This window comes from Drosophila albomicans, chromosome 2R, assembly GCF_009650485.2.
Source record: "Drosophila albomicans strain 15112-1751.03 chromosome 2R, ASM965048v2, whole genome shotgun sequence".
NCBI lineage: Eukaryota > Metazoa > Arthropoda > Insecta > Diptera > Drosophilidae > Drosophila > Drosophila albomicans.
In genome coordinates, this window is record NC_047631.2 from 14,748,636 (window position 1) to 14,773,533 (window position 24,898).

At 44.9% G+C, this 24,898-nt stretch overlaps 5 protein-coding genes across 6 annotated transcripts; 2 read left to right on the plus strand and 3 right to left on the minus strand.

The window, feature by feature from the left end:
- Window positions 1-951: 951 nt before the first annotated feature.
- LOC117576936 (intermembrane lipid transfer protein VPS13B) lies at window positions 952-13,653 on the minus strand. 2 transcript variants are annotated; one of them, XM_034262080.2, is made up of 15 exons: window positions 12,203-13,647; window positions 10,787-12,146; window positions 9,946-10,730; window positions 9,691-9,889; window positions 8,880-9,505; window positions 8,360-8,820; window positions 6,904-8,292; window positions 6,691-6,847; window positions 6,411-6,635; window positions 5,308-6,344; window positions 4,888-5,247; window positions 4,065-4,826; window positions 3,517-4,001; window positions 1,508-3,456; window positions 952-1,447 (listed from the first exon to the last, which is right to left on the minus strand). In XM_034262080.2, the coding sequence occupies exons 1-15, from the start codon at window positions 13,466-13,468 to the stop codon at window positions 1,238-1,240; spliced, it is 11,271 nt and encodes a 3,756-aa protein (XP_034117971.1). In that variant the 5' UTR covers window positions 13,469-13,647; the 3' UTR covers window positions 952-1,237. The 2 variants fall into 2 exon arrangements, with proteins under 2 accessions (XP_034117971.1, XP_034117972.1); XM_034262081.2 differs by lacking the exons at window positions 952-1,447; window positions 1,508-3,456; window positions 3,517-4,001; ... (8 more) ...; window positions 9,691-9,889; window positions 9,946-10,730 and having other exon boundaries at window positions 11,595-11,794; window positions 11,853-12,146; window positions 12,203-13,653.
- A 428-nt stretch (window positions 13,654-14,081) lies between these two features.
- Window positions 14,082-20,685, plus strand: LOC117576769 (translation initiation factor eIF-2B subunit alpha). The gene is made up of 6 exons (XM_034261820.2): window positions 14,082-14,210; window positions 19,475-19,511; window positions 19,577-19,678; window positions 19,734-20,100; window positions 20,161-20,431; window positions 20,495-20,685. Exons 2-6 carry the CDS (start codon window positions 19,478-19,480, stop codon window positions 20,639-20,641), a joined length of 921 nt encoding a protein of 306 aa, XP_034117711.2. The 5' UTR covers window positions 14,082-14,210; window positions 19,475-19,477; the 3' UTR covers window positions 20,642-20,685.
- Window positions 20,683-21,300, minus strand: LOC117576771 (uncharacterized). Its single transcript, XM_034261822.2, has 2 exons — window positions 21,154-21,300; window positions 20,683-21,089 (listed from the first exon to the last, which is right to left on the minus strand). The coding sequence occupies exons 1-2, from the start codon at window positions 21,298-21,300 to the stop codon at window positions 20,808-20,810; spliced, it is 429 nt and encodes a 142-aa protein (XP_034117713.1). The 3' UTR covers window positions 20,683-20,807.
- Window positions 21,301-21,307: 7 nt separating this feature from the next.
- LOC117576770 (uncharacterized) lies at window positions 21,308-22,204 on the minus strand. Its single transcript, XM_034261821.2, has 3 exons — window positions 22,073-22,204; window positions 21,679-21,926; window positions 21,308-21,609 (listed from the first exon to the last, which is right to left on the minus strand). The coding sequence occupies exons 2-3, from the start codon at window positions 21,914-21,916 to the stop codon at window positions 21,308-21,310; spliced, it is 540 nt and encodes a 179-aa protein (XP_034117712.1). The 5' UTR covers window positions 21,917-21,926; window positions 22,073-22,204.
- A 167-nt stretch (window positions 22,205-22,371) lies between these two features.
- Window positions 22,372-24,820, plus strand: LOC117576768 (conserved oligomeric Golgi complex subunit 7). Its single transcript, XM_034261817.2, has 2 exons — window positions 22,372-22,903; window positions 22,960-24,820. The coding sequence occupies exons 1-2, from the start codon at window positions 22,451-22,453 to the stop codon at window positions 24,781-24,783; spliced, it is 2,277 nt and encodes a 758-aa protein (XP_034117708.2). The 5' UTR covers window positions 22,372-22,450; the 3' UTR covers window positions 24,784-24,820.
- Window positions 24,821-24,898: the final 78 nt, after the last annotated feature.

Genomic DNA, 24,898 nt, shown 5'->3' on the forward strand with positions numbered 1-24,898 from the left:
AAAGCTCTGTGGCTATTGGGTTGGGTGAAAGGGGAAGCAGGAGCAACAGCAGAAGCAAGAGCAAGACAAAGGCGGCAACTTTACGGCGTAAAAGCAAAACAAAGTCATGAAGTGCAGCACATCGTTCTCAACAATTGACAGGGCTATATTAGCGGCCATAAGCAACTGCCAGCACACACGCTCGCTATTTGCTTATAAGCATCATTTGGGGGCTGTGTTTAAGAATGTTTGCAAGTATGTGTGCTAGCGAGCTGTCAAATACATTAAATAGGCCAACTTGTGCAAACTTTGTGTTTGTTGTTTTAAAGTGAATAATATACTCGCATATATTTTATACACACTGCATGCAAGCATGATTGTGTGGCGAGCGCGGTTGCGGCAAAGCGGCGGCTATAATTGAATCCTTTGGTTATGCAGCCGCGTAGTCGATGCAACCAGTCAGCCAGCCAACCAAGCAACCAACGAACCAACCAAGCAAATTATATTTTAAACGAACACAACGAAAAAAACGGAAAAGTAATTTGATGCGGTGGCTCTTGTGGCTCTTGGGTTTGCCCGGCAAACAAATTTTACGACTTCTTATTTCCCTTTTTGCGAATGCTGAAGTCGAAAGGAGCGCGAATTGCACTCGATGTCCATGTCCTGTGCATTCCTTTGGTCAGTGATTGTAAATACGTGGTATTTGGTGCGTTAGTCGTTGTCTTGAGTTGGGTCGAGCACATAGTTTTACAGCTGGTCTTAACTAAAATCAATTTCATTAAATTGAGCTTTGCCGCATCGACATCGACATCGACATTGGCATCGGCATCTCGGCATGCACGTTCAGTGTACCACAGGGGACGACATCGGCGTTGCCCTTGAAGCACGTGAGCACAAAATACCAAAGAAACCCTACGCAGGCTCAATTTTATTTGTTGAGCGCTTGAACTTTCCGCTAAGACATTTACGTGGTTATAATTTATAATTTTCGTATTTATTGCAAAAGGGCAACCAGTCAAAAAGGTTAACAAAAAGAAATTGGCTGCATTACTCGAATATGTAATTTGTTTTGTTGTTGTTGTCTTCTTTCTTCTTTTTTTGGCAAATAGCAATACAGTCGATTTGAAAATACTTTGCAGAATGCACTTAAGACACCACACGCGGACATGGAGTAGAAAAGGGGGCAATTACAAATATAAATATGGGGATTTGTATGCATCTAGATAACAATACATTGGCTGTACAGAAAGAGTAAAGTCTATTGCGTTTGGCGAATAACCTTCAGGTAGTGCATCAGATGCTCGCCCATGTTTTGCTTGAGGAAGAAGGTACACTGGCTCTGGCGATGTTCATCGTCCTCCTCGTGGTCACTCACGTGAAGTAGATCGCTCAGCGAATCGTTGAACTTAACATGCGCCCACGAAGAGCTCAGAAAGCTCTTGATACGCTCGTTCGTGTACCTTAATTGCTGCAAAAGTGATGAATGAATTAAAATCAAATTCGAATACAATAAATAAGAGTTTCTTACGCCTTCAATGCCGTCAGCCTGCTCGGGTCTCAGGCTCAAGTACAGCTTGGTGGGATCTTCACGATCCGCCACAACCTCAACTTTCAGCACCGACGCTATGAATGTCAAATCCTCGCGTTGCAACTCGATGATAACGAGCACTGTTGATGTTACGAACAGCAATGCTGGCAGCATTTGTCCATTCAACAGCAGCGTAATATCCTGGAAGAACAATATCTGATCCTTTTTCAACTGGGGCGGCAAGTAACGCCAGATGCGATAGGAGCTGGCATGCAACGCCACATTGCGTGTGGTGCTCGGCTCCACCTGCTGTGGCATTGTATTAAAGCCCACGGTGTGCAGCACTCCTTGGCCGGTAAGTGCCAGCATTTCAGCTGCACCACTAATGGGCTTCGTTAGAGCGCCCACAATGCCTTTGGTCAGACCTGTGATGACACCCACAGAGGAGCGTGCCTCCAGCGTATGATGCGCTATCCCGCCGACAGCGCCCAGCAGACTAATGCCCAGTCCGGTCAAGCCTTGCGTGAGGCCATCCGCAAAGCCTTGGGGACGTGCACGTCGCCTCGCTTCTGTTAGCTCTATGTGCTCCGAATCAAGCGTTAGTCTGTCCAGATTGCGTGCCACCGAGCCGGCCAATTTGGTCACCGAGTTCACCGTGCCCGCCGTCACATTGCGCAGCAACGATGCAGATCCTTGGGTAACGCCAACCACGAATCCCCATGGACCACGAAACAGTCCTTGCACCGGCATCGAGATAAAGTCGCGAAGTCCAGTGCTAAAGGAACGCGCCAAGCCACTAGGACTGCCCAGTATCTCCAGGGATCCCACCACCCAACCGGCACCAAAGATGGCACCACTCAGATAATGCAAGCCCAGGGATTGACCGAAGCGCAGCGGCACCGTCAGTATCTGGTGTCGCTCATAGCGGGAGAACGATAACGGTGAGTGATCCAAGGCAATGTACAGACGCGACGAAGTGTGCACCGATAGCAGCAGACTCAGCGGCTCCACCACAAAGCTATCCAAACGCAATGGCTCTGAAATGTACAATGCTTGCGTAACAAGATGCGTAGGCAATAGAGTCTGACCGTCGGCCAGTTCAACACGTTCAGTGTCGAGTGGCGGCGTATAGACGCAGTTGGAGGGCTCGCATTCGACTAGTGTATCGAGCAATTGATTAAGATACGCATCCTCGATGTACACTCGCAACGGCTGCAGTTGACAGCGCACCGACTGCAAATGAAGCTCGTCCTGGTAGAAGACAAAGCTCAGCAGAGAGACGGGCATACGTTCCGCCTGCCGCTTGTAGACTGCGTCGAGATCGTAGACCAGCGGCAGGCAACAGTTGCGTTTGTAGAGCTGCTGAGCGCAGAGCAGCACAGGGAAATCGTACTTGCCATTAGTGTAGAGTTGATTGTCAATCTGCATATTAGGCAGTTGCAGATGCAGCACGCGCTGATCGTCATCATCATTGTACGCAAGCATCACATCGTCCGCATACATGTTACATACTTCAGTCTTTAAGTAATCCTGCTCGCGATTGTTGGTCTGCAGACTAAACACAAAACTCTTGATGAACGTGCGCAGGTTTAGTTGAATCTTCTGCTCGCACTCTTGTTGAAAGTGCATGCAATCAGCGTTGATTATTTCCTCCTCTGGTTCGCTCAAGTCCTCTTTTTCATGATCGTGGAATGATGCTTTTAATACATTCTCTGGCAACATGAGCGTGGCATCCTCATCAGGTTTGGTGAGACGTGAGCGCAGATCCTTCACAGAGAACTCCATCTGCTGTGCAATGTAATAGATGTTGAAGCGTATCACTCGATGCTTATCACAGATGATCACTTTGATGTCGCCATGGTTGGGCACATGCATAAACTTCTGCCACGACTTGTCGGTGCGTATGGGTTTGCTCCAGCCGATTTTGTTCTTGCTACAAGTGCTAGGCGCTGCAAGCAAAGGAATATTACTATCAGGTTTCTATATAAAGATTCTCAGTATAAATGTACCATTGTAAAGCGCCAGTGAAAGATTGCACATGCTGTACTCCACATCGGGAAAGTTGGCGTACATTTGAGGTGGTGAATAATAACACTTGCTGTACGGCTCAATCAGTTGATTCCACTCAAAATGCTTGCCCGCAAACTCGGATGTGGTGCAAGTCACATTGCTGTTCCCCGACGCCGTTGTCTGGGCCACAATGAACTTCACATTCGTGTTGTTGCTAATCACAATCGTCGGCGCAGTGTCCCGGAACACATTGAGATAATATATATTATCCTTCTCAATGAACGTGATTGTCAATGGAATGGATTCCTTGCCATTCTGCACGCTGAAGCAACGGCGTGTGAACGGCATGGCCAATGGGACAGGTATGGAAATGTGCTGGGTGTTGTTCGCCGCAAAGCTGACGAAGTACACAAAGGCCGTATCACTGGTGTGCTTCGTCTTGCGCGCATTCAGATCGTGAAACATTTCCATGGTTACACCAATGCTGCAATCAGAGAAAACAATAATAGTAGATGCCTGTAAAGGATGATTAGATTACTTCACTTACGATTTTTCCTTTGCCTTGATGGGCAGCAAATTGCGTATATTTTTAGTCATGTCCAGCAGGCTGACATCCTCCCGACTGGAGGTTTCCTTGTGATCCATTGTCAGCGGCATTGCATGCAGCACCACATCCGTAAAGTTGGCAATGATAAACTTGGAGCGTAGCTTGAACACACGTCGCCCATCTTCCATTTTATATTCTAAGATTATGCGAAAAACATCCTCGTTACGCACCACAACCAAGTCCACATACGAATTCACCCGCAGCACAACAGGTCGTCCAATGCCACTCGATGTCTGCACCGCCTGCATCTGTTGTTCTAGGCAAATGGGCATCGAAGGTATCCAATTGGAACCAAAGGTAACATCGATGGTAAAGTAACCACTGATCACAGGCAACATTTCCAAACAGTTTGCACCAATCGGATAGCGTGCTCCCTCTTTGGGCAAGGACAAGCTCACTGGTACGCCCGTGGCATTGATAAACATGCCCCAAGCTGACACCTCCAAACCTAGGGTGCAGGAAAATTCACGCGTTGGCTTCACACAATACTGAATATCCAATTTGTCGAGCACTTTGGAGATACGTTGCACACGCATTTCCTCGTCATCATCGAAGGGCCATTTGGGCTTTGGTGTCTTGTTCAGACGCTGCAGCGTTGTCTCAATGGTCCACTCGGCGGAATCATAGTTGAAGAACTTTTGCCAATCCATATTCTTCAACATGAAGGTGTATTCACTCTGCGAAGCTTCCCCAAGTTCGCAACTAAAACGATTTGAGAGAGATTTAGTATCATTCATTAATTACTCTCCTTCAGTCTACTTACGGAAAGTTGAACTTCACAGGATGCTCGGTGGAATGTGTTGTGGCCGTATTGAGCTGTTGGCTGCCCCCCTGTTTGGCAATGACAAGCTGCTCGTCTGTCGTCGTCTCAGTTGCCGGCAGATCCCAGCTCAGCAAATTGCAGATCTCAAATATGGGCCAGATGCTGACGAGTATTTTCTGCGGCTGGAAGCCATCCTCCATGCCTTCAAGGGGAATGTCCTCACGCAAAATACGCACCCAAACGCTGATGAATTGCTGTGGCTGCTGCGTGGGTACTTTCACCAACCAGGGCAAGTTATTATTGGGTTTTAGTGGAATGTCGCCAGTGCGTCCCTTGCTTTGGTCAGAGCTCAATTTAAGCCTGGGAAGTTGATCATAAAATTATATGAAGAACTATTTAAATTGAGTGACCGGTACTCACCGCATGACTATGTTCTCGTTCCGCATTACAGTCTTGTAGAAGGATGTGCGTCCCTTGGCAGGCAGCCAGTCACCTGGAAGATTATGCTCTTCGCTCGAAACCACCTCGGATCGGAAGTCAGTGATCAGCCGAAATGAGGCCATGTTAACCACCTCAATCTGTCCCTTGATAAGCACATAAACTTGAGTGGCCGACAGCTTGCCCTGTTTAATCGTAAGACAAGCATTGCCAATGCGCACATGACGAACTCGCCGCTTCTCCTCAAATTTGAGAGCAATGTGCACTGATTCGCTGACCTCTACTTTATCTTTGTCAGTGCTTGGCTTGAAGAATGTCAACTCTTGGCTATGATAGTCGCTGCTGAAGTAGTAAAGAGACACCTCCTGTGGTGTGACCAATATGCGTTCCGTTGTGCCAGTCTGACCAAAGCTGATGGGACACTGCATGCGATTAACAATCACTACGCGTGGCATCAACGTATTGACCACCTTATTCTGCTGCATCACCTCCAGCCAATGCTGCTTGGAACAGAGCAACGTGTGTATCACCCAAGGGCCGCAATTGATGCGCAATTTGTCGAGCACTATGTTGGCATTAAGCTGACGACGCGAACGGTTAAAACGCAAATAACTCTGGAATGTCATGGGTTCAAGTATGTCAACCATGTTGAAGAAACCATAGTCGAGGCATTTGATGCGGCTGCGGAAATTCGTATCGATGCTATAGTTGCTACGCGTATAGACATTGGAATGGATACGCAGATTTTCCATGTGGACGGTGAGAAAGGTTTGCGTCAGATCGGTGGTCAATTTCAGATCGTATTTCTTAAGTTGCAACGGGAGCACATTTGCGGCATTTGGCATGTTGAGCAGATTCACCACAATGTCCTGACAGCATAATAGCAACTGCAGTTTCGGCACCTGCTGGACATCGAAGGTTGTGTCAATGCGCATGCAACCTACCAGAACTTTGGGATGTAATATGAAATCATTATCCAGATTGCCTTTATAGTCGTTCACTACACGATTGCTTTCAATCTGAAAATCAAAAATTCATTGAGTAACATTGAAGATGAACGGAACAATGTTCTTTAACTCGCTAACCGATTGCAAGTCATCGTCCTCGTCAGCATCGAAGCATGTGCCATCCACCGAGATCAGCGACTGCATGATCACAACTCGCCAGATGGTGGCGCTGATGCTGCGTTCCGGCGGCGTCAATTGCTTACTGGAAATCTCTGACAGCTCAAAATCACAGTAATGCAAAAATGTTTCGTGCGTCTCGCTGAAGTATTCCATGCGGCACTTGATATGTATGGGATTGTCCACCTAGCAAATACAATTTAAATTAGTTTCACTTCGTAGTTAACACAGAGCTACTTACTGGCATTGGCACTGGATAGATGTATATTGTGTGCATTTGGCGTGGCTGCGGATAGCGCCAACAAACGATGCCATAGTTCTTCTTAATGATCTGCACCTGGTATGGCATCGGCAGTACCGAATCCGTCTTTAGATATACAAACTGAAAAGCTCCAGCGCTGCAAATTGAGCATAATTGGTAAATAAGTATAGAATTTCTACTTAGTTAACTGACCGTAGATCGTCCTGATAGAACTCAGCTTTGGGCTTCAACGAGGTCTTCGAGCGCACGATTTGTGACTGCAATGGCTTAAACTTAAACAACGTATCTGTAGGTAGTACTAGCGGCATTCCAATGGCTGGGCGATTATGCAAAAACTGCTGCCACTCGCTATTAACATGTTCCATAATACTGTCCATTTTGTCTTTGGCCAGGCGCAACTGCAGAATGCTCATCACACTCGCATCGATGTGCAGCACATTCAGCTTTAGTATAGATGAAATTAAGAGCTGATCGCACCATGGTTCGCTTAACAGATCAGTCGAGAAGCGTATTAACAGCGGATGCAGAAATATTCTCTTGCCCGCCTGCACCAAAAAGGAACCCAACGTTGCCTTAATCGATGCCTTGTTCGGACGCATGTTGAACTTGACGTTGGCATTAAGGTCGAGACAGATGGCGCTGACGTTAAAAGCACGCTTCTCATCGTAGAACTTGATGGCTAACCGTTCGCAAACTAAATGCATGCGATCGGCATTGAAACAGTAGAGCTTCAATTGTTGCATTGGCGTCGAGTTAACCACAGGTTTCTCGGTGCGCACGGCAAAGTACGGTGTCTCCTGCAGCAATGTGTGGATACTGATGAGATCGCTCAACAACAGCTTCACACTTCGTTCACAGAGCCGAATCAACAAAGGTTTCCCCAGTTCAACGTCCACCTCCAACTGTTGGGTGCGATCACGTTGCGCCTTCAACGAGAGTAATGGCGGGGGAATACCAGAACTGCCCAGTGGACCGGGCATCGTATCAAAAATGAACTCACTAAATCGTTCGCTATTAATCTGTGATCCGATGAGAGGTTCTCGCTCTTCGAGTGTCTTGGCCAAGTGGATTTGAAAGTCGAACAGCGAGGCCTGGGTTGTGCTTACGTGCAGCGTTTTCTTTGACAGAAAACTGGGCTGTGATATGGTTATTTGTAGCAACGGCTTCAAAAGCACTTTATTCTCCACCTCCACGGCGTCGTAGATCTGCAGCTCAAACTTGCCAGCCACAAATGACACGCTCGATGGATAGCTGAGTCTATGTCGAGTGCCCACATGGCTCTCTGTCGTCTCTGGCAGCCAAAAGTGTGGTTGGGATTGTGTAGCTTGGGCATTTTTGGGCATATTAATGCCCGAATCACACTGACTGGCGTCCATCATGAACTCACTGCTGCTCTGGGCATCCAGAAAGCTTCCACGCATTGGCATCTGTGTTCCCGTGGTATGACGGTTAGAAATCCTTGCGGTTTTTGTGCTGTAGTTTGGGTTCGTAGAATTAGAAGAGGCTGCCAATGAAATATTCGAACTGTTGCCGCCCGATCTCGTCATTGATTGCGATCTGTGGCACTCCAAGTCCAAGATGCTACACATTTGATTGAAAAATAGAATAAGTTTCATGTGTGTTTAGTTTGTCTTAGCATATGGCATACTTTCGAAGTCGTAGCAGCTGCTCCATGAGACGGGACATCAAGCGAATTTGTTGCGTGTTCAAAGTGGCCAAAAAGTCCGTCAGGCAATTGTACTCGATAATTTGGCCAGCCACCAGAAAGCGATCGAAGCACATGGCAGGCGCATAGATGGTGATAAAATCAAACTCCTTGAATATAACCATATGTTCGAGTTCTGTGGTTTGTTCCTGATTATTCCACTCAAAGGCTGGGTTGTTGTGCTCGTCGGACAGCGTTTTGGCCAAACGATATTTTTGTGTTTGCTCCCAGTTGCCGGAGGAAAGTGAAATGTTTAACACACTCAGCTCGTACTGACGATCCTCGACCAGAGAGCCAGGCGTGTTGAGCATGTTTAGCTCTGCGGCTTTATTGTATATATCCTGACGTATCAGAGAACGCACCAAAGGGTTTTCAACAGTAGGTGTTAACTTAATGCTCTCGATCTGCAAAAATACATAGATTAATAGAAGAAACTTGAGACTCCAATACTTAGAGCACTTACTCGCAGCAGTAGAACTGAATAGCGCTTCTTTTCCGTCTCCTGTGGAATGTAGATGTAAATGCCCTTGCTATTAAGATGTACTATGGGCAGATCCTGAACGGTTAGCATGGTCTCTTTTTGTACTAGCTCTTCATTACTGGACCCTAAACGATGACTTGTGCGCATAATGTCCAGTATCTCGCATTGAAGTAATGCAAACTCTGCAATCTTATCCAGATCCAATATCATTTCAATTGGCTGCAAGTCAATGATCAGCTCAGAGATGGTGTGCTGTTTATTGTGCAGATTTATAGCACCAATTTTGGAGTAAAAATCATGGAGGCTAACTGTCGTCACAACGACACTTATCATTGGCAAATTGGAGCTGTCGGGCAACATCTTAATATAGATATTGTCGACAAGCTTAAAGTCTGTCGGCTGATTTGCCTCATAGTAATTTAGACTAACATTCTCCACCTTACAGGTGAATTTTGAGAAATCCGGATGCTTATCTACATTCAGCAACAAATCCTCAAAGTTCATGACAATCTTGCGCTGTCGACGAGTGCCGCCAGTTTCCATTTCTAAGGAGATGCGCGGAATGGTCCATTGACAAAATATGATCAAGGAGACACCTTCTTCTTGAACTGCAAAAACAGAGATGGGTGATTATTGAGGTGAGATATTAATTTTAAGAATCGCTGAGGAGAGATGTGAATACTCATAATCCTCAAATGGTTAGCTTAGTAAATTATAAAATTAGATTGAAATAAACGGCATGTTTAAGTTATGCATTGATGGTCAATTCAATAAGTTCAAATGTAAATATTACCAAAGCTTATACTGCTAGGTATGTAGTCGGGATCAAGATCTAGAAAATCTTTGATATTCGAGTAGTTAGCCACGCTGCCTGTGTAGATTTGTAGTAGACGTTTAGCAGCAATATCCATGCACTCATTGTTGGCATCCAGGTGACGAATTGCTTTATATATGGAATACACGATTTCATAGTGTTCATGTAGCAACTTTAACTATAAAAGACACGATACATTAAAGGAGTTTAATTAATTGGAAAAACGAGACTTACACGACGACCAAAGATGCTGATCTCAGACATATCTACATGCACATTGATGGAGACGGTGCGCAATGATTCTGTGGATGGCTTAGCCTCGTGCCAATCCACTTTCTTGCTCTGTTGTCCTCCCAAATCCAAATCGGAATCCTCAATGAATGATTCCACCGGTTTAGTCTTCTTTGGCCGCGGCTTGTCAGTTACCTTTTGCGACAATGCTATCGTTACAGTAGTCTGCACTGGCGCTACAATCAATTCAGACTTTGTCCCGCGACGCAGGGACATGCAAAAATCATGCAAGTCAATCACCCACTTGCAGAGCTCTGTGCGACCGCTGGTCATATGGATGGTGGTGCGAATGTTACCGCGTATCACATGATCGCAATTGCTGGACGTGATCTTTGTGTGTGGCAGGCGAATCGCAGTGTATTCAACGGTCTGCTCCTTCGTGGTCTTCCTCAGCATCACTTCGCACACATCAATTCTGGCCTTTGCCATGTCCACGACGACAACAATGGAAGTAAGTCGCTCGATCAGCGCAGACATGTCCAGTAGCACCTCATTCGACTCTTCGTTCGTCTCTGTGTTGACTTGCGTATGGACAGATTTCTCCTCACGTTCCGAACTCAAATGTATTGTCTCCGCGGGAATGGAGATTTTGCGACTGTTGCGCATAGCACGTCGTGGTTGCCTGTCAATATTTGATGGCTTGATCAGTGGGGCCGAGGTATAGGATAAATTCGAAAACGATTGATTCCTCTCCAACAAGCTCAGCGTATCCGAGTCTGCTTCTACATCTACAACGAATAAAGCGATAATGATGGCAAGCGATTGATTAGTTTATTAATCTTACCAGCATTTTCGACGCAATCATTGAAATTGAAACAGTTAAAAAATTGCACTAAATACACGTCCAGCGTGACACGGAAGTTTTCCAGCCATAGGCAGACGGCGGTGGCTGGACGCTTCAAGTCTTCCGACTCCTCGTATCCCTCGCGCGGTATCTGAAGCTGCAGCTCCAGCCATTTATTGTTGATGCCCTTGTTGGTGGAGATTATTACATTGCGAACATGCATCATGGTGTGATAGACATCAGTGTTGAGGTTGCGCAGCGACAGCAGCATGGCGTAATGCGTGTGATATTTGCGATAGTTAAAGCGCAGCTTGGTCACCAACGTCTGCAGCTTAATCACATCAGACGAGAGATTGGCACGAGCCACCAGTCGGACCAGCGCACCCAATCTCCCGCTATCGTAGGCAATAATCAGCAGTATCATGCGATTGAGGAGCACCAGTTCACGCTTAGAGAACTCCAGACTGATAAGCTCCGAGATTATTTCTGCCGACTCCAAGGCAGCCACATTCGGTCGCCAGAGATGGGGCAATACTAAACGATTGAAGTTCACCTGCATGCTGGGTATATTCACCAGCTTGGCCTTGCCCATCTCCGGATTGGTGTTCAGTGCCATCACAGTTAGATTCTTCACGTGCAAATTGTAGAAATTGTAACACGAATCGATAATCTCACGCGGTTTGTCCTGAAGATGTGTGATCAAGTGAACCAGACGCTTTGGATTCGCCGGTCCGCATATTGTGCCCACCACCGATGACATGTTCACCTGCAAATACGGCAACAGCGTCTGGCTGAATGTGGTGCTCAAACGATGTTGATTGGCAGCCGTGGATCCCTCATAGCTTTGTTGGCGTGGATAGAACTTCACCGTCATGTTGCGCAGATCGACGTGATAGTTGCAAACGGGCATGAAACGCATCAAGTACTCAATGTCCGAGTAGGTCATGTACTCGTTCTTGTACTCCTGGTCTCGAGTAACTGGACGATTGACATTTTCACTGGCAGCTTCTGCATGATATCCGGTGTAATCGTAAGGACGCAATAAATCACTAATAACATTTTTAACCTGAAGAAACGACTGCGAAAAGTGGAACGTGATGCCAGCGGACAGCAAACGATACTTCACCCGCAACCCGGCATCTTTCAGCTGTGCTCCCTGCATCACATGACTTCTGGTCTGCGCCTGCGGCGCACGATACTCGACAATGTCAAAGGCCAACACCGGACTTCGATAGAGCATATAGTCATCCGTGTTGCGTGCATAGTATTCATCATGGTTATTGCTACACCAGGGCCGATCCGCAAACATATACTGCTCGTCGAAGAGGCTCTTATCCACAAACCCACGTTCGTTTTCCGCCTGCAAATGATGTGGAATGAATAATTCAACTGTATACAAGAGAATCTTACGCTTACCTCCTGCGTGTTCATCAGATTCTGCGTCATGGGATCCTCGCTACGATAGATTCCCAACGGTTCCATATTTAGACTGGACAAACCAGCTCGCACATTTGCCCAATCGCTCTCCTTGAGCTGCGACCGCTCGTAGTAAATCCCGCCCAGACTTATACGCATTATGGGAGTATAGCGTATGCGTTTAATGCCGCCCATCACTTGATCGGTAAATATCTCTGAATTTTTGAGCTGGAAATTCAGCTGCTCCGCATAGACGCCAACGTCAAAGAAGTGGCCAATTGGCTCGTCCGCGGCAGGTGGCGCGGTTGCCTCAAAGCTGGGCAACAGATTCCAGGCCCAGCCAAACATGGTGTTTGGTGCATCGGGCGCCACACGTTGCTGCATCGAATCGCTAGTTGGTGGCTCTACCGGATCTTCTAAGACGAACGAGTCCTCCTCAATGTTGGCGGGCTTAAGTTCCAGCAAGATCTTCACCAAGCGCATGACCATGGGAAATTGCAGCGACGATACATTGATGTCAAGTGATTTGGTAAAGACACCAATGCGAGTTGTGCTCGATGTGTTGAGGGTGTTCACATTGTACTTGCGCAGCACACGCAGCTCTAAGGTGCAACGATATAGGATGGGCTCCTGGCACACCTCAATTTTACCGGCTGTATTGCGTTTGTCTAGGCAAATAGTGAGATCCGATACCTGCAGCAACTTGCGCATTAGCACCTGCACAGGATTCACATCCATCATAGCTGGTTCCCAAAGTTCGTTAGCCGAACTAAAGTTTAGATATTGCACATTCATGGAGACGACAATATCATCGTCCACATACTTCAAAATGATGTTGTGGCACTGCAGATTGATATTATTAATGATCTTATTGACCACGCTCGAATTGATGGCGCCGCCGCCCTGCTGCTCATCGACCACATCCCCGCTGAGACGCTGTCGTCGACGCTCGGCCAGCTGTTGCTTCTTGTCTTCCTCATCAGGCAGCTTGGCCACAAACTCAATCGTGTTGATCTCAATGCGCACCGGTTCCGACGTCAACTTGGTCCACGGCACTTGAATGGAGAGTTCATGAATGTGGCCGGACACGAGCTCGAAAGGCAAATTCAGCTCCTCCTCGAGAACATCAAGGCGCAAGTCAAGGTTTTGAAACGTCACCTCGCCCTCCCACAGTGACACCTGTGCATCTTCATCGCGAATATTTTTCACATATTTCGCCACGTAGTTCAGCAATATCGGTGTGATGTAGGACTCTAGTTTAAACATTATCGCTGCTGTTGCCCCGCCACCACACGCGTCGCTCGCTCAGCGCATTAATCGTCGTTACACCAATTGGGCTATTTACTTAATTAGTTTGTAGCCGTTTCTTATTTGCTGCACATTCTGTTAATTTTGATCAAAATCTAAGCCCGAAAAAAACAAAACAAAATAACATTTGCCACAGTATTCACAATTGTTTACTTTTTTGCCCCGGCACTCAGTGCTGACTAATTTTCAAATATTCTTGCAAAACGACACTGCACAACAAAATTGCTGTAAATAACAGAATTGGGATTAATTGACTTTAAGAATCTTGTTTTATTTAAATTGCAAAATGCAATTAAATAAATTTTGCGAACTTGGTTATTATATGTATATTCCAACTCAAACAGTGCTTAAAATATTAACATATTTTTTGAGAAATGTTGACAGCTATAAAATTATACTCAAATGCACTTATTAATTCTTAAAAATAAAACCAAAAAGTGTCTATAGCAATGACCAATTGATAGTATCTGTTATTTTAATTATCAATTAACTTGAAGCTAGAATTAATATTGTAAAATAAAAATAATTATCAAATAGCTACAGTTTTAACTTCAAAATTTAAATGACAAAAAATCGAACTTTGCAACACTGCCAAAACATACAACTCGTCGCAACGTGTAACATCTGGGCGATCCCAAAACAGCTGTTTCACCATTTGTTGACAACAGTAACAAGGAGCCACAGTTGCAATTCCACGTTTAAAATGCCGCAACAGTCTCCGTTTAGCTATCATCCTGCGCGGACGCTTTTTCTTTCGGTCCCTTTTTCAGCTCATTTCGATCATTTCAGCGGTTTTTCCCCTATTTTCCCACTATTTTCTCTAGCCCACAGGCACAAGGGGAATAGGAGAATTTGTAGGCGCGATCATGGCCAGCACGTCCAACTCAAGTGGGAGAATCGCCACCAGGCGAACAACTGCCACTGCAATCAATTCGGCTTCTTCAAAAATAAATAATTCAAAATTGGACGGCAAATCCAACAAAATGAACACTCCAAAAGAAACCAATAAAAAAAGTATGACCAGCTCTGAAGCCACGCGCTCAGAAATAACGGACAAAACAACAAAGCAGAATAAAACGGAAAAGGCAAAAACACCAACAATCACCACGGATAACGGAACTAGCAAAGAAAATGTAAATGGATACTCTTACAACGAAAACCACAAGGGCCCTTACGCGGTATATCTTGAAAAAAATTTAAATGGAAATAGCGGAGCCATAAACTCCATCGAGCTGGCGGCTTTTCTGTCGTCAAAAGAAATAGAGGGCATAGAGGAGATTAAGAAGATGGGGTACGGACGGTGCAAAGTCGTTTGCAACTCGGCGCAGGCCGCTAATAACTTGGCTTACTGTGGCGATTTACTTGCAGGCTGCTACGAGCCGAAGATCCCTCGCCACCTAGTAAACACGGCTGGCATTATTTTCAATATCCCTTTAAACCTTTCAGATTCCGACATTTTAAAAAACATTAAATCTGACATCACAATAGACCAAGTCGAACGCATAATGAAAAAATCTCGAATTGACGGACAGCTTATCCCGACTGGACGAGTAAAACTGTGGTTTAATGGAGCAGTGATTCCTAAAGAGATAAAGCTTATGTACTCTAGACTGTCTGTTCAGCCGTTCATTTATTTTTGCCAGTGTTTTTGCTGCTTCCGGTTTGGCCACCTGGCTAAACATTGCAAGAGCAAGGCCAGATGTTTCAGGTGCGGCCTTGCACATGACAAGCAGGAGCCTTGCGGCCCAACCTCATGCGTCAACTGCAAGGAGCAGCATGTGGCGACTGACCCAAATTGTCCGGCGAGGATAAAAGAATATTCGATTAAAAAAATAATGGCTTCCGAAAATATGTCTAGAAAGGATGTAAAAACTAAATTCCCCTCCATTTTTCAGAAAGCTTCACCCCCTCCGCTCGATGCGTTGAACTTCCCACAGCTACCCAAGCAAACAGGCAACCCTAGATCAGCCAGATCCTCAAATTCTTCACTTCAGAGTACGCCAGTCCAATCCTTTTCAAATCCTACACCAGTGAGAGCAGCCAGCCCGAACCACTTCTTTGCTGAGGAGAAACTCAGTCAGTTAGGCACTAAAATTGCTGCATTTGTAACTGAGTGCAGAGAGGACACCACAACCAGTCTTTTCTCAGCTTTTCTCGTGGAGCTTAGAGATTTTATAAATTCAGCCAACGCAGAGATAGATGCATATAAAATAGCTAGCCAACTCTCTCTTGGAAACGTCCTATCATCATGAAGATCCTCCAATTCAACATCCAAAGCCTGACCTACAACAACAACAAACAACTTCTATATATGTACCTTGACAACAACAACATAGACATAGCTATTATTTCTGAAATCTGGGTTATGGACAACAGCGATTGTAGCATACCTGATTACAAATTTTATTGCAAGCCTAGGGAAGACGGATATGGAGGGGTAGGAATATACATTAGAAACAACATAACCTTTAAGATACTAAATCCCATTACCAAAATCGAATGCGTTGGAATTCAAACGCTAAATTTGAAACACAATCTAAATATCTTTAGTATCTATTCCTCCCCCTCCACCTCAGCTGCGGATGTTGGACTTGGTTTGCAGAGTATTTTTCAATTTTCAGCAGGTCTTAATAACCCTTCTCTAGTCGCGGGAGACATAAACGCCAAGTCAACATCCTGGGGTAGCCCAAGCTCTAACTCCAAAGGCCAACTTGTGGAAGATGCTGCCATGGACGCGGGCTTTATTTGCCTAAATGATGGTTCCCCCACATTTTCCCGTAGCGTAAACCAATCCTCCGTCTTAGATCTAGCATTTACCAACTCAAGAGCAAGCAATATTAGATGGTCAGCGCACGATGTACGCATTACAAACAGCCCCCATTTCCCAATATTCATCTGCTTTGACAATCTTCCCACAGCAACATCACATAGGAAAGTTTTACATAACAAAATCGCAGATGCCTTCGCTGAGTGTGAATTCACCAGCCTAGAGGACCTAAGCGTGAGTGTTAAAAAACTCACAAAGCAGCACACTATTATAATTAGTTCGGAAAATAGATATAAGCCAAAGAAATGGTGGGACTCAGAAGTAGACAGATTGTTTAGATTAAGAAATGCTTGCAGGAAAAAGTTTTACAGCACAAAAAAAGAGAGAAGACGCACTGAAAGCTTTTGAAGCAGATAGAAACTTTCAAAATCTAGTCAAAAATCGCAGAAAGTCCAGCTTCCAAGAATTTGTGAACGAATTTTCCTCAGCTTCAAATGTTTGGGCCAAAATTAAAAATATAAAAAACTACAAAAAAGTTAAAAGAATTGGTAATAAATGGACGGAAGAAGAGGATCAAAACTTTCTTCAAAGCGTAGTAGACACCACTAGACCTATGTGCCCCCAAATAGTTAGCAACGGCGTAGAAGACACAGACCCTCGTAATCTACCCTTCGACTTATCGGACTTCAATGAATTTGTTAATGCTAGAAATCCCAACTCTGCCAGAGGTCTTGATGGCATTTCATACAAAATGATCCAAAAGCTGGATCACAGAAGGAAATGCTGTTTTCTGGAGATGCTAAACAAGAAATGGTCCATGGGCGTCATTCTTGAAAGTTGGAGAAAGATTGGAGTAGTCCCCATCCCTAAGAAAGGTATGGACACCTCAATAGTAAGCAACTACAGACCGATTTGCCTATTGAGTGTCCCTTTTAAAATACTAGAGGGGCTAGTAAAACAAAGAATGGAGGAGCATATTCGAGCGAATTTAATAATCCCAGAAAGATCATACGCTTTTCGCCGCCAGAGATCTACAGCCTTGTGCATCAATGATCTAATAAATAAAGTTCAATCACTGAAGTCCAAGCAGTATCAAGTCTTAGCAGCATGTCTAGACCTAAAAAAAGCTTTTGACTGTGTAAACATAGACATCCTCCAGTGTAAGCTAAACGAACTAGGTTTTGATAGGCATTTGGTCGAGTGGATTGCTAGCTTTTTACGCAGGAGGACGCTAGTCAAGGGAAATTGTGAAGTTACAATTGGTAAAGGTGTGTGTCAGGGTAGTTGCCTTAGTCCAACTCTGTTTAATTTGTACACGGCAGGACTCCACGATCTAAATGGCCCAAATTGCACACTTTTTCAATACGCAGACGATTTCTTTTTAATTTGCTTTCACAAAGATTTCAATTCAGCATCCGATCTACTTCAACAAAAGATAAATGAATTTCAAATTGTTTGCAATAGCCTAGACCTTCATTTCAACGCAGCCAAGTCCAACGTCATTCACTTTAGCACTCAGAGAAGACCCCTACCCATTTTCCATCAAAATAGGCCTATAAAAGAAGTCAGCCAAATCAAATACCTTGGTAGAGTCGTGTCAGCGTCTAGCTCCTCGTCAGCGCACATTGACCAAACGATCTCTGAGACATCAAAAGCGTGTACTTTCCTGCGGCTCCTAAGCGGCTGTCGTTTCGGCATTCATCCGTCACAAAGCCTAACTCTTTACAAGGCATACATGAGAAGCAAATTGGAATATGCATGCTCTTCCTTCAGCAACCTCAGCAAATCAGCTTTGTCCAAGATTCAAAGCCACGCAAATTGCCAGTTAAGAAAAGCGCTGGGACTCATAAAGTGCACACCCGTCCCAATAATTTACCATCTTGCTGCTGAATTGCCTCCACTCTATCGCTACAAATTCACAACTGCAAAGGAACTGGTTAAAGTCTTTGCCTTAAACCTCCCCGCAAGAAAAACAATATGTGTCAGTCCCCACATAAACACAAGTTACACAAAAACATACAGACAGTTCGCAGACGTGCTTGAGCATATCGAGGGAATTGAATCCTCTGTTACCCATTGCAAAAAACTGACCGGCTTTACTGACTTTTTTAAAGGTTCCGCAAAGAACAAAAAATCAATTTGCAATTCTAGTATTCTCCTTCTATTTAATGAAAAATTGGACATTTAAAAAACAATAATTTTGAGCTATTTTTTACGGACGGATCTGTTACAAGAACACATTCGAGTGCAGCCTTTTTGCACGAGAGGTCAAAGCACATAGCTAGTTATTACACAGACAAAGTACTGTCGTCACTCTCTGCCGAACTCCTTGCAATTGACAAAGCACTTGACTTCGCCTTATTCAACAATCTTCCTCGAGTCGCTATTCTTACGGACAGCAAAAATAGCATTATCAACCTATGCAAAACAATCCACGACAATCATATTGCAGCCAGCATCGTTGAAAAAATAAACCGGCATCACCATCTAAAGTCCATAGAAATTCATTACATTCCGGGACACTCCAACATCCCACAAAACACAATAGCCGATAATGCAGCCAAAAACGCACCCACAGAAGGCAGCTTCACATTGCTAAACTGGTCAGTCAAAGACGCAATCAACGAGATATACAAACGCATTAAACTGGAATGGGAAGAGGAGTACAACTCCTTCGTAGTTCGCAAACCTCGAGGTTTCTGTGACATCTTCCCAGCTTTAATCAAGAAACCCTGGTTTTCCAACAATAAATTCAATATGAAACCAAAAGACATAAAAACGATCAATCGCTTATTAAGTGGTAACGGCTTCGATAAGGCCACTCTTTTCAAAATGCATGTCACGTTGGACGACTTGTGCGATACTTGTGGAGCTATCGATAACGCTTCACATGCAATCCTCAGCTGTTCAAAATACGATACTGTACGCCAACGTTACCCAACACTAGGAACACACAACAACATTCACGCTCTCTTGAAGGAAGGAAATGTCGAGCACATTAAAACTATCATAGATTTCATAAAAGAAGCAAATTTGGACCTCTGATTGAGCACTTCAATCAATTTTTCGTGGCGTTTTTCACCTTATAAAGGCATCTACCAGTTCTCGGTCGGGTGCTTAGGGAGCGGCCAAATAATTCCCCCCTGCCCATGGGTCGGGTGGTAACTTAAAACACAAAAAAAAAAAAAAAAAAAAAAAAAATGCCGCAAATTAAAAAATCTGACGAAAAATTTGGTAAGCCCAGCAATTGCATTTAAAGATTGCAGAACGGAGCTTTAAATTAACACGCCTTCTTTTAGATGTGGTCAAGTACTTTCTGCAGCTGCTTGAGGATGACAAAGACATGTCCTCTGGCATTGCGGCCATCAAAACACTGCTTATGATATTGGAAAAAAAACAATGTGAGTGAATAAATTTTAAATTTTATTTTATCACATTATGAATGTGCTCTTTCAGTTGGCACCATACACATTCTGCACACCACAATGCGGGAAGCTGTCGCTGCTATGCGAAAAACGGATCTGTCCATTGCAGCCATCGTTTCTGCTGGAGAACTCTTTTGTCGGTTCATCACGCTCAGCCTGGATGATAAACACATGGAAGAGTGTCGCCAGATCATGTTAAATCGTGGCAAAATCTTCCTCACCAAGTTGCTTAATTCACGACAAGTAATTTCACAACAGGCGCAGCGTTTCATCAGCGATGGGTGTCGCATTCTAACGCATTCACGATCACGAGTGGTGCTCAATGCACTGATTGCTGCCTCCAAGAATAAGAAGTCATTTCACGTCTTTGTGACGCAAGGTGGCGTCGGCAATTCTGGGTAAGTACATACAATATATGTATATTACAAAGACATTTTTAATATTTTGCCTTTGCTTAGTGAGGAGATGGTGCAGGATCTGCAGGCGGCGGGCATTGATTCTACACTTATACTAGACTCTGCCACTGGTTATGTGATGGAATCAGTTGACTTTGTAATGGTTGGCGCCGAAGCTGTTGTCGAGAGTGGCGGCATCATCAATCGCATTGGGACTTATACGATGGGATTGTGCGCGAGGGAGATGAAAAAGCCGTTCTATGTGCTCGCCGAAAGCTTCAAATTCTCGCGCTTGTATCCACTTAATCAACGAGATCTGCCCAACGAGTATAAGGTAAGCGTCTGCAGTTCAATTTGCAATACTCGTAGTTAATTAACAATTTGTATATTAAAATAGTACTCGCGCAAACATTTAAATGACGTGTCAAAGGTGCATCCGCTGGTCGATTATACGCCGCCCGCTTATATCACGCTGCTGTTCAGCGATCTGGGAATACTGACGCCATCCGCAGTGAGCGATGAATTGATCAAATTGTACATGTAAACCCGTAGACAATAAAATTGAATTGAATTGAAATACGAAACATATATATATGAAATAAGTTATCTTGGATATTACATGCAGTTTGTTGTAAGTAGTACTATATAAGAAACATCTAATCTATACTATAATCAAGTAAATTTAGCATTTACACATTACTAATTCAAATTTATACTCGAGGTGGTCTGGTTAGAAGTGCATAATAATCCTCGAGCTCATTCTCAGCATCATAATCGGATCCCAAATCATCGTAAATACCCGCGCTATAATGTGAAGCGGCGTCGCTATTGCTGCGACTGCTGCTGTTGCCATCTCCGTTGGTGTACTCGCTGTTGTACTCCTCGAGATCGTCACTATAGGCTTCGCTATCGTCGTCCATGTGGTGCACGCCGTGCGCGGCTAAATGTTCCTCGAAGCCATCATCCTCGGACTCGTCAAGATCACTAGCATTCTGTTGTTAATAGATTTATGTAAGAATCGAGAATCTATAAACTTTTATGTAGCCTGCAACGTACCACTTGACCAGTCTGTATGTTAATCTCGATCTGCAGTCGTATATCCATGACCAGAAAGGCTGTGGTGACAAGCACTGGGATGGTTAGGCGACTCTTCCATGCCAAGTCCGTGAGAAAGAGAAACACACTGCCAAATGTTGAATCCATTATATTCTTAGTTACTTTCCCCTTCCTGCTTCACTTGCTCCAACTCCAATTCCAGCTGCTGCTCTTGCTCGATCTGCTCTTCGAGAGCGTCGTGTTTGACAATGTGCAGTGTTTCACCCACCGTCACCGCCTGCACGGGCAGCAGATGGCGATGCAAGCGACCACTTTCGATGGGCGTATCGAGTTCAAGCAGCTGCTCAAGTGTTGTGTCCGCTGATGCAGCCAACAGATTACGCATACAATCCTGTTTTTTCTCCTGCAGCGAATCCAAAAGTTTGCTACCCTTTTGAACCCTTTGCAATTTGCGTTCTTTAATAATATAAAAGAGCATTATTATTAGTAGTAGTTTTAATAGTTTATTAATTCGATTGCTTTTACCTAGCAACTGCAGGTAGTTTGCCGAGTCGGGCAAAGGTTCGATTTGTGTGACGCCAGTAACATTACTAACATCACTTGCTGCGGTTTTCTTGTCGTCGATTTCTTCAGATGATGCAGTTCCAGTTTTATGGGGGTTGAAATTATCCTCAAATTTTTCAATTACTTCAATATTTCCGTTCTCTTTTTGTTGAATATTATCGTTTTTCACTTGCCAGGGATCGGCACTGCAAACTGACATGTTTTACAAACTACAAATAGAAATATAAAGAAGTATATATTTATATTTCTTAATAAATTGTGGGTGTTTTATCCAAAAACACACATCGTCCTATAAGTGATGCAGTTTCCAACACATTGATAAATGTGTTCATTCTAACAATAGGACTTTACTCACCAAACATGTATCACCAGCTGTTTGTTAATTATTCCCTTTGTAAATGGTCTAATTTCCTTCACAAATGTTGAAATAATCTTAATCGCACAGCTAAACAGAATGCGAATGTGTTGCGAAGCAGATAAATTTCTAGTCAACCCTTTTACAACACAAGCCGTTTAACAGATGTTATTCCGCAAATTTAAGATTTTACCGACACTGACCATTTAACAGCGTTATTCCGTAAATGTAACATTTGACAGCTGATATTACAGATCATGGGGATGTTAAGCAGCCCTCTTATTTACCATTACCCAACACTTACTATTAAACAGCTGTTGTTTAGTAGTTGTAAAAGACTAAAACCATTTGGATTAATTTATTCGGTCCGGTTTTATTATGGATATTTCGGCGTTATCGGAGCCTAGCTTCAGTGCAGCCGATTGGATAAATGCCAACTACAAGAAGTATGCCGAAGAAAATGGTAAAAAAGACGGCGCAACTGCCACATCATTCATCCAAAGCTACGTGGCCAAGTTGCAGCTGTATGTGCAGCAGGTGAACTATGCTGTTGAAGAATCCAGCCAGCAGGTTGTGGCCAATATGCCGCGTATTGCCAAAGAAGCTGCCACGCTGCAATGTGATGTCGCCATGTTGCAGCAAAAGATGCGAACAATGCGTCAAGAAGTGGCAGCGGTGCAGGAGGAGACAGGAGACTGCATGGCCACGTTGGAGCGTTTGAATACATTGCAAACCAAGCTACAGGCTGCAAAGGAATCGTTGCAAGAGTCAGACGGCTGGGGCAACCTGCTTGCTGAGCTGGAGGACTGTTTTGAGCGCAACGATTTAAAGGTGCGTAAAAGTGACATTAATATAATAATTACTTTAAACGATATCCTTTAATGCAGGGCGTATGCGACAAGCTGACAGCGCTCCAGAAATCACTGCATGCACAGGAACAGCTGCCTGGGCATGCTGAACGTCAGACACAAGTGGAGGACTTTAAGAATCGACTGGAGGCCATGGCATCGCCTAGTTTGGTGCAGTGTTTCGCCGAGTCCAATTTGGAGCAGTCGCAAAAGCATGTGGAGATCTTTAGCAGCATTCAGCGTCTGCCCCAGTTGCATCAATACTATCGCGCCGTTCAAAAGAACGTGCTACAGCTGCAGTGGAAGCAAGCTCTGGAGTTGCAAGTAACCGATTCACAGCAGACGCCACATCAGCATTTCTTGACACACTTCTATGACCAACTATTGGAGCACTGTCAACGCCAGCTAAAATGGTGCGTTCAACTATTCGGGGACGACTCGTCTTCGGAAGTGGCTCAATCACAACCATTCCTGGTAATTGCTGAGCTGCTGCCGGCCCTGCAACCAACACGAGACACTCACATTCTACAGTTGCTGAAGACATCGAATGAACGGCTGGAGCTGCTGGGGCAATATGCACAGGCGAATCAAAGCTTTGTGCTGCATCTCAATTCCATATTGCAACAGTCCAACATTGTGCTGCCCAGTGATTTGCATCGTCAGCTGGGGGAGGCCATTTTTGAGTATTTCCATAAGTTTATAAATCAATATCCGCGTCTGGAGGAAACACAGCTCTCGACGCAAGTGGATAAGCTGCTGTCGAAGCAGGCAACGCCCAGTGATGCAGTACATCATCTCGAGGACAGCACTCGCAAACTTTATGAATGGCTGCAGCAGGCATGCGCTCGTTGTGCATCGATAACCAACGATCTTGCCCTCTGCAAGCTCATCACGGTGCTTAATGGCATCTTCAAGCGTCAGCTGGAGAATTTCAGTCGCACTCAACGTCAGTTGAGTCTCAGTCTGGGCAGCAATGGTGCAACGGGCACAGGAGCAGCACGTAGCGAGAATTGGTCACTGCTGCAGTACACCATGTCACAGCTGCAATGTCTCACAGACTTTCTGCTGCGACTCCATCAATTCGAGCAGACTCTGCACACGCGCATGACGACGTTGGCCAATCGACTCCAAGTAGCTGCTGATGGACATTCCATTGACATTTATCAGACCTGTGAACGCTCCGCACACACGCAGTTGCTCGCGAGCATAGCTGATTATCAAGCGAAGCGCGCCGACGCATCAGCAGCCACATCGGCAGACAGTCTAGGCATTTTCCCACAGATCTATGGCACACTCAAGACCTATCTGGCGGAAACGCATGACATTACACTGAACATATTGCTGCAGCCAATCGAGGTGCATCTGGCGCACATACGGCCACCCGTGGAATCGCATACCTCGGCTGGCATCAACATGCCTGCCTTTAGCTTTGCACCTCAGGAGAGCATCACACAAATTGGACAATATCTGTTGACGCTACCGCAACATCTGGAGCCGCTGCTGCTGTCGCCATCGGCGTTGCTCAAGCAGGCGTTGGAGCTGTGCAACATCAAGTATACGCAAGCTATTCCTTGTGCGGATGTGCTGCTGTCGCTGGTCGTGGAGCACTGCTGTGTGCTCTACCAGGCACAGATACTGCAAATCAAGTCACTGCCCGCTTCGTCGGCGACGCAGCTAAGCGTAGACATTGAGTACTTGTCGAATGTGCTGGAGGAACTTGGTCTAACCATCAACTTGCAGCTGTCACAGATTCTAATCCTGCTAAAAGCGGCACCAGAGCAATATCTTAGCCTGAGCAGCGGTTGCGAACCGCGACTCGTGACGGCCATAAGGCAAATGCGCAATATTATATCCACGCAATAATTGTAATCAGTATGCACAATATATCTATCTATATATTACCTATATAACTGTGTAACCGTGTATTAAATTCCTCTCTCAGCGATTCGCAAATGTGCCTTTTGTAAGGAATTTAAAC

What these genes read in the sequence shown, in the direction of transcription:
- LOC117576770 (XM_034261821.2), bottom strand. Translation starts at nt 21,916, where the DNA reads ATGTCAGTTTGCAGTGCCGATCCCTGGCAAGTGAAAAACGATAATATT. An exon ending in AAACTACCTGCAGTTGCTAG is followed by an intron (nt 21,610 to 21,678) that starts GTAAAAGCAATC and finishes ATATTATTAAAG; the next exon opens with AACGCAAATTGCAAAGGGTT.
- LOC117576769 (XM_034261820.2), top strand. Translation starts at nt 19,478, where the DNA reads ATGCCGCAAATTAAAAAATCTGACGAAAAATTTG. An exon ending in GGTGGCGTCGGCAATTCTGG is followed by an intron (nt 20,101 to 20,160) that starts GTAAGTACATAC and finishes GCCTTTGCTTAG; the next exon opens with TGAGGAGATGGTGCAGGATC. An exon ending in ATCTGCCCAACGAGTATAAG is followed by an intron (nt 20,432 to 20,494) that starts GTAAGCGTCTGC and finishes ATATTAAAATAG; the next exon opens with TACTCGCGCAAACATTTAAA.
- LOC117576768 (XM_034261817.2), top strand. Translation starts at nt 22,451, where the DNA reads ATGGATATTTCGGCGTTATCGGAGCCTAGCTTCAGTGCAGCCGATTGG. An exon ending in TTGAGCGCAACGATTTAAAG is followed by an intron (nt 22,904 to 22,959) that starts GTGCGTAAAAGT and finishes CCTTTAATGCAG; the next exon opens with GGCGTATGCGACAAGCTGAC.
- LOC117576936 (XM_034262080.2), bottom strand. Translation starts at nt 13,468, where the DNA reads ATGTTTAAACTAGAGTCCTACATCACACCGATATTGCTGAACTACGTG. An exon ending in TTCTATCAGGACGATCTACG is followed by an intron (nt 6,848 to 6,903) that starts GTCAGTTAACTA and finishes CTCAATTTGCAG; the next exon opens with CGCTGGAGCTTTTCAGTTTG. An exon ending in AACGAGAACATAGTCATGCG is followed by an intron (nt 5,248 to 5,307) that starts GTGAGTACCGGT and finishes TCAACTTCCCAG; the next exon opens with GCTTAAATTGAGCTCTGACC.
- LOC117576771 (XM_034261822.2), bottom strand. Translation starts at nt 21,300, where the DNA reads ATGGATTCAACATTTGGCAGTGTGTTTCTCTTTCTCACGGACTTGGCA. An exon ending in ACATACAGACTGGTCAAGTG is followed by an intron (nt 21,090 to 21,153) that starts GTACGTTGCAGG and finishes TATTAACAACAG; the next exon opens with AATGCTAGTGATCTTGACGA.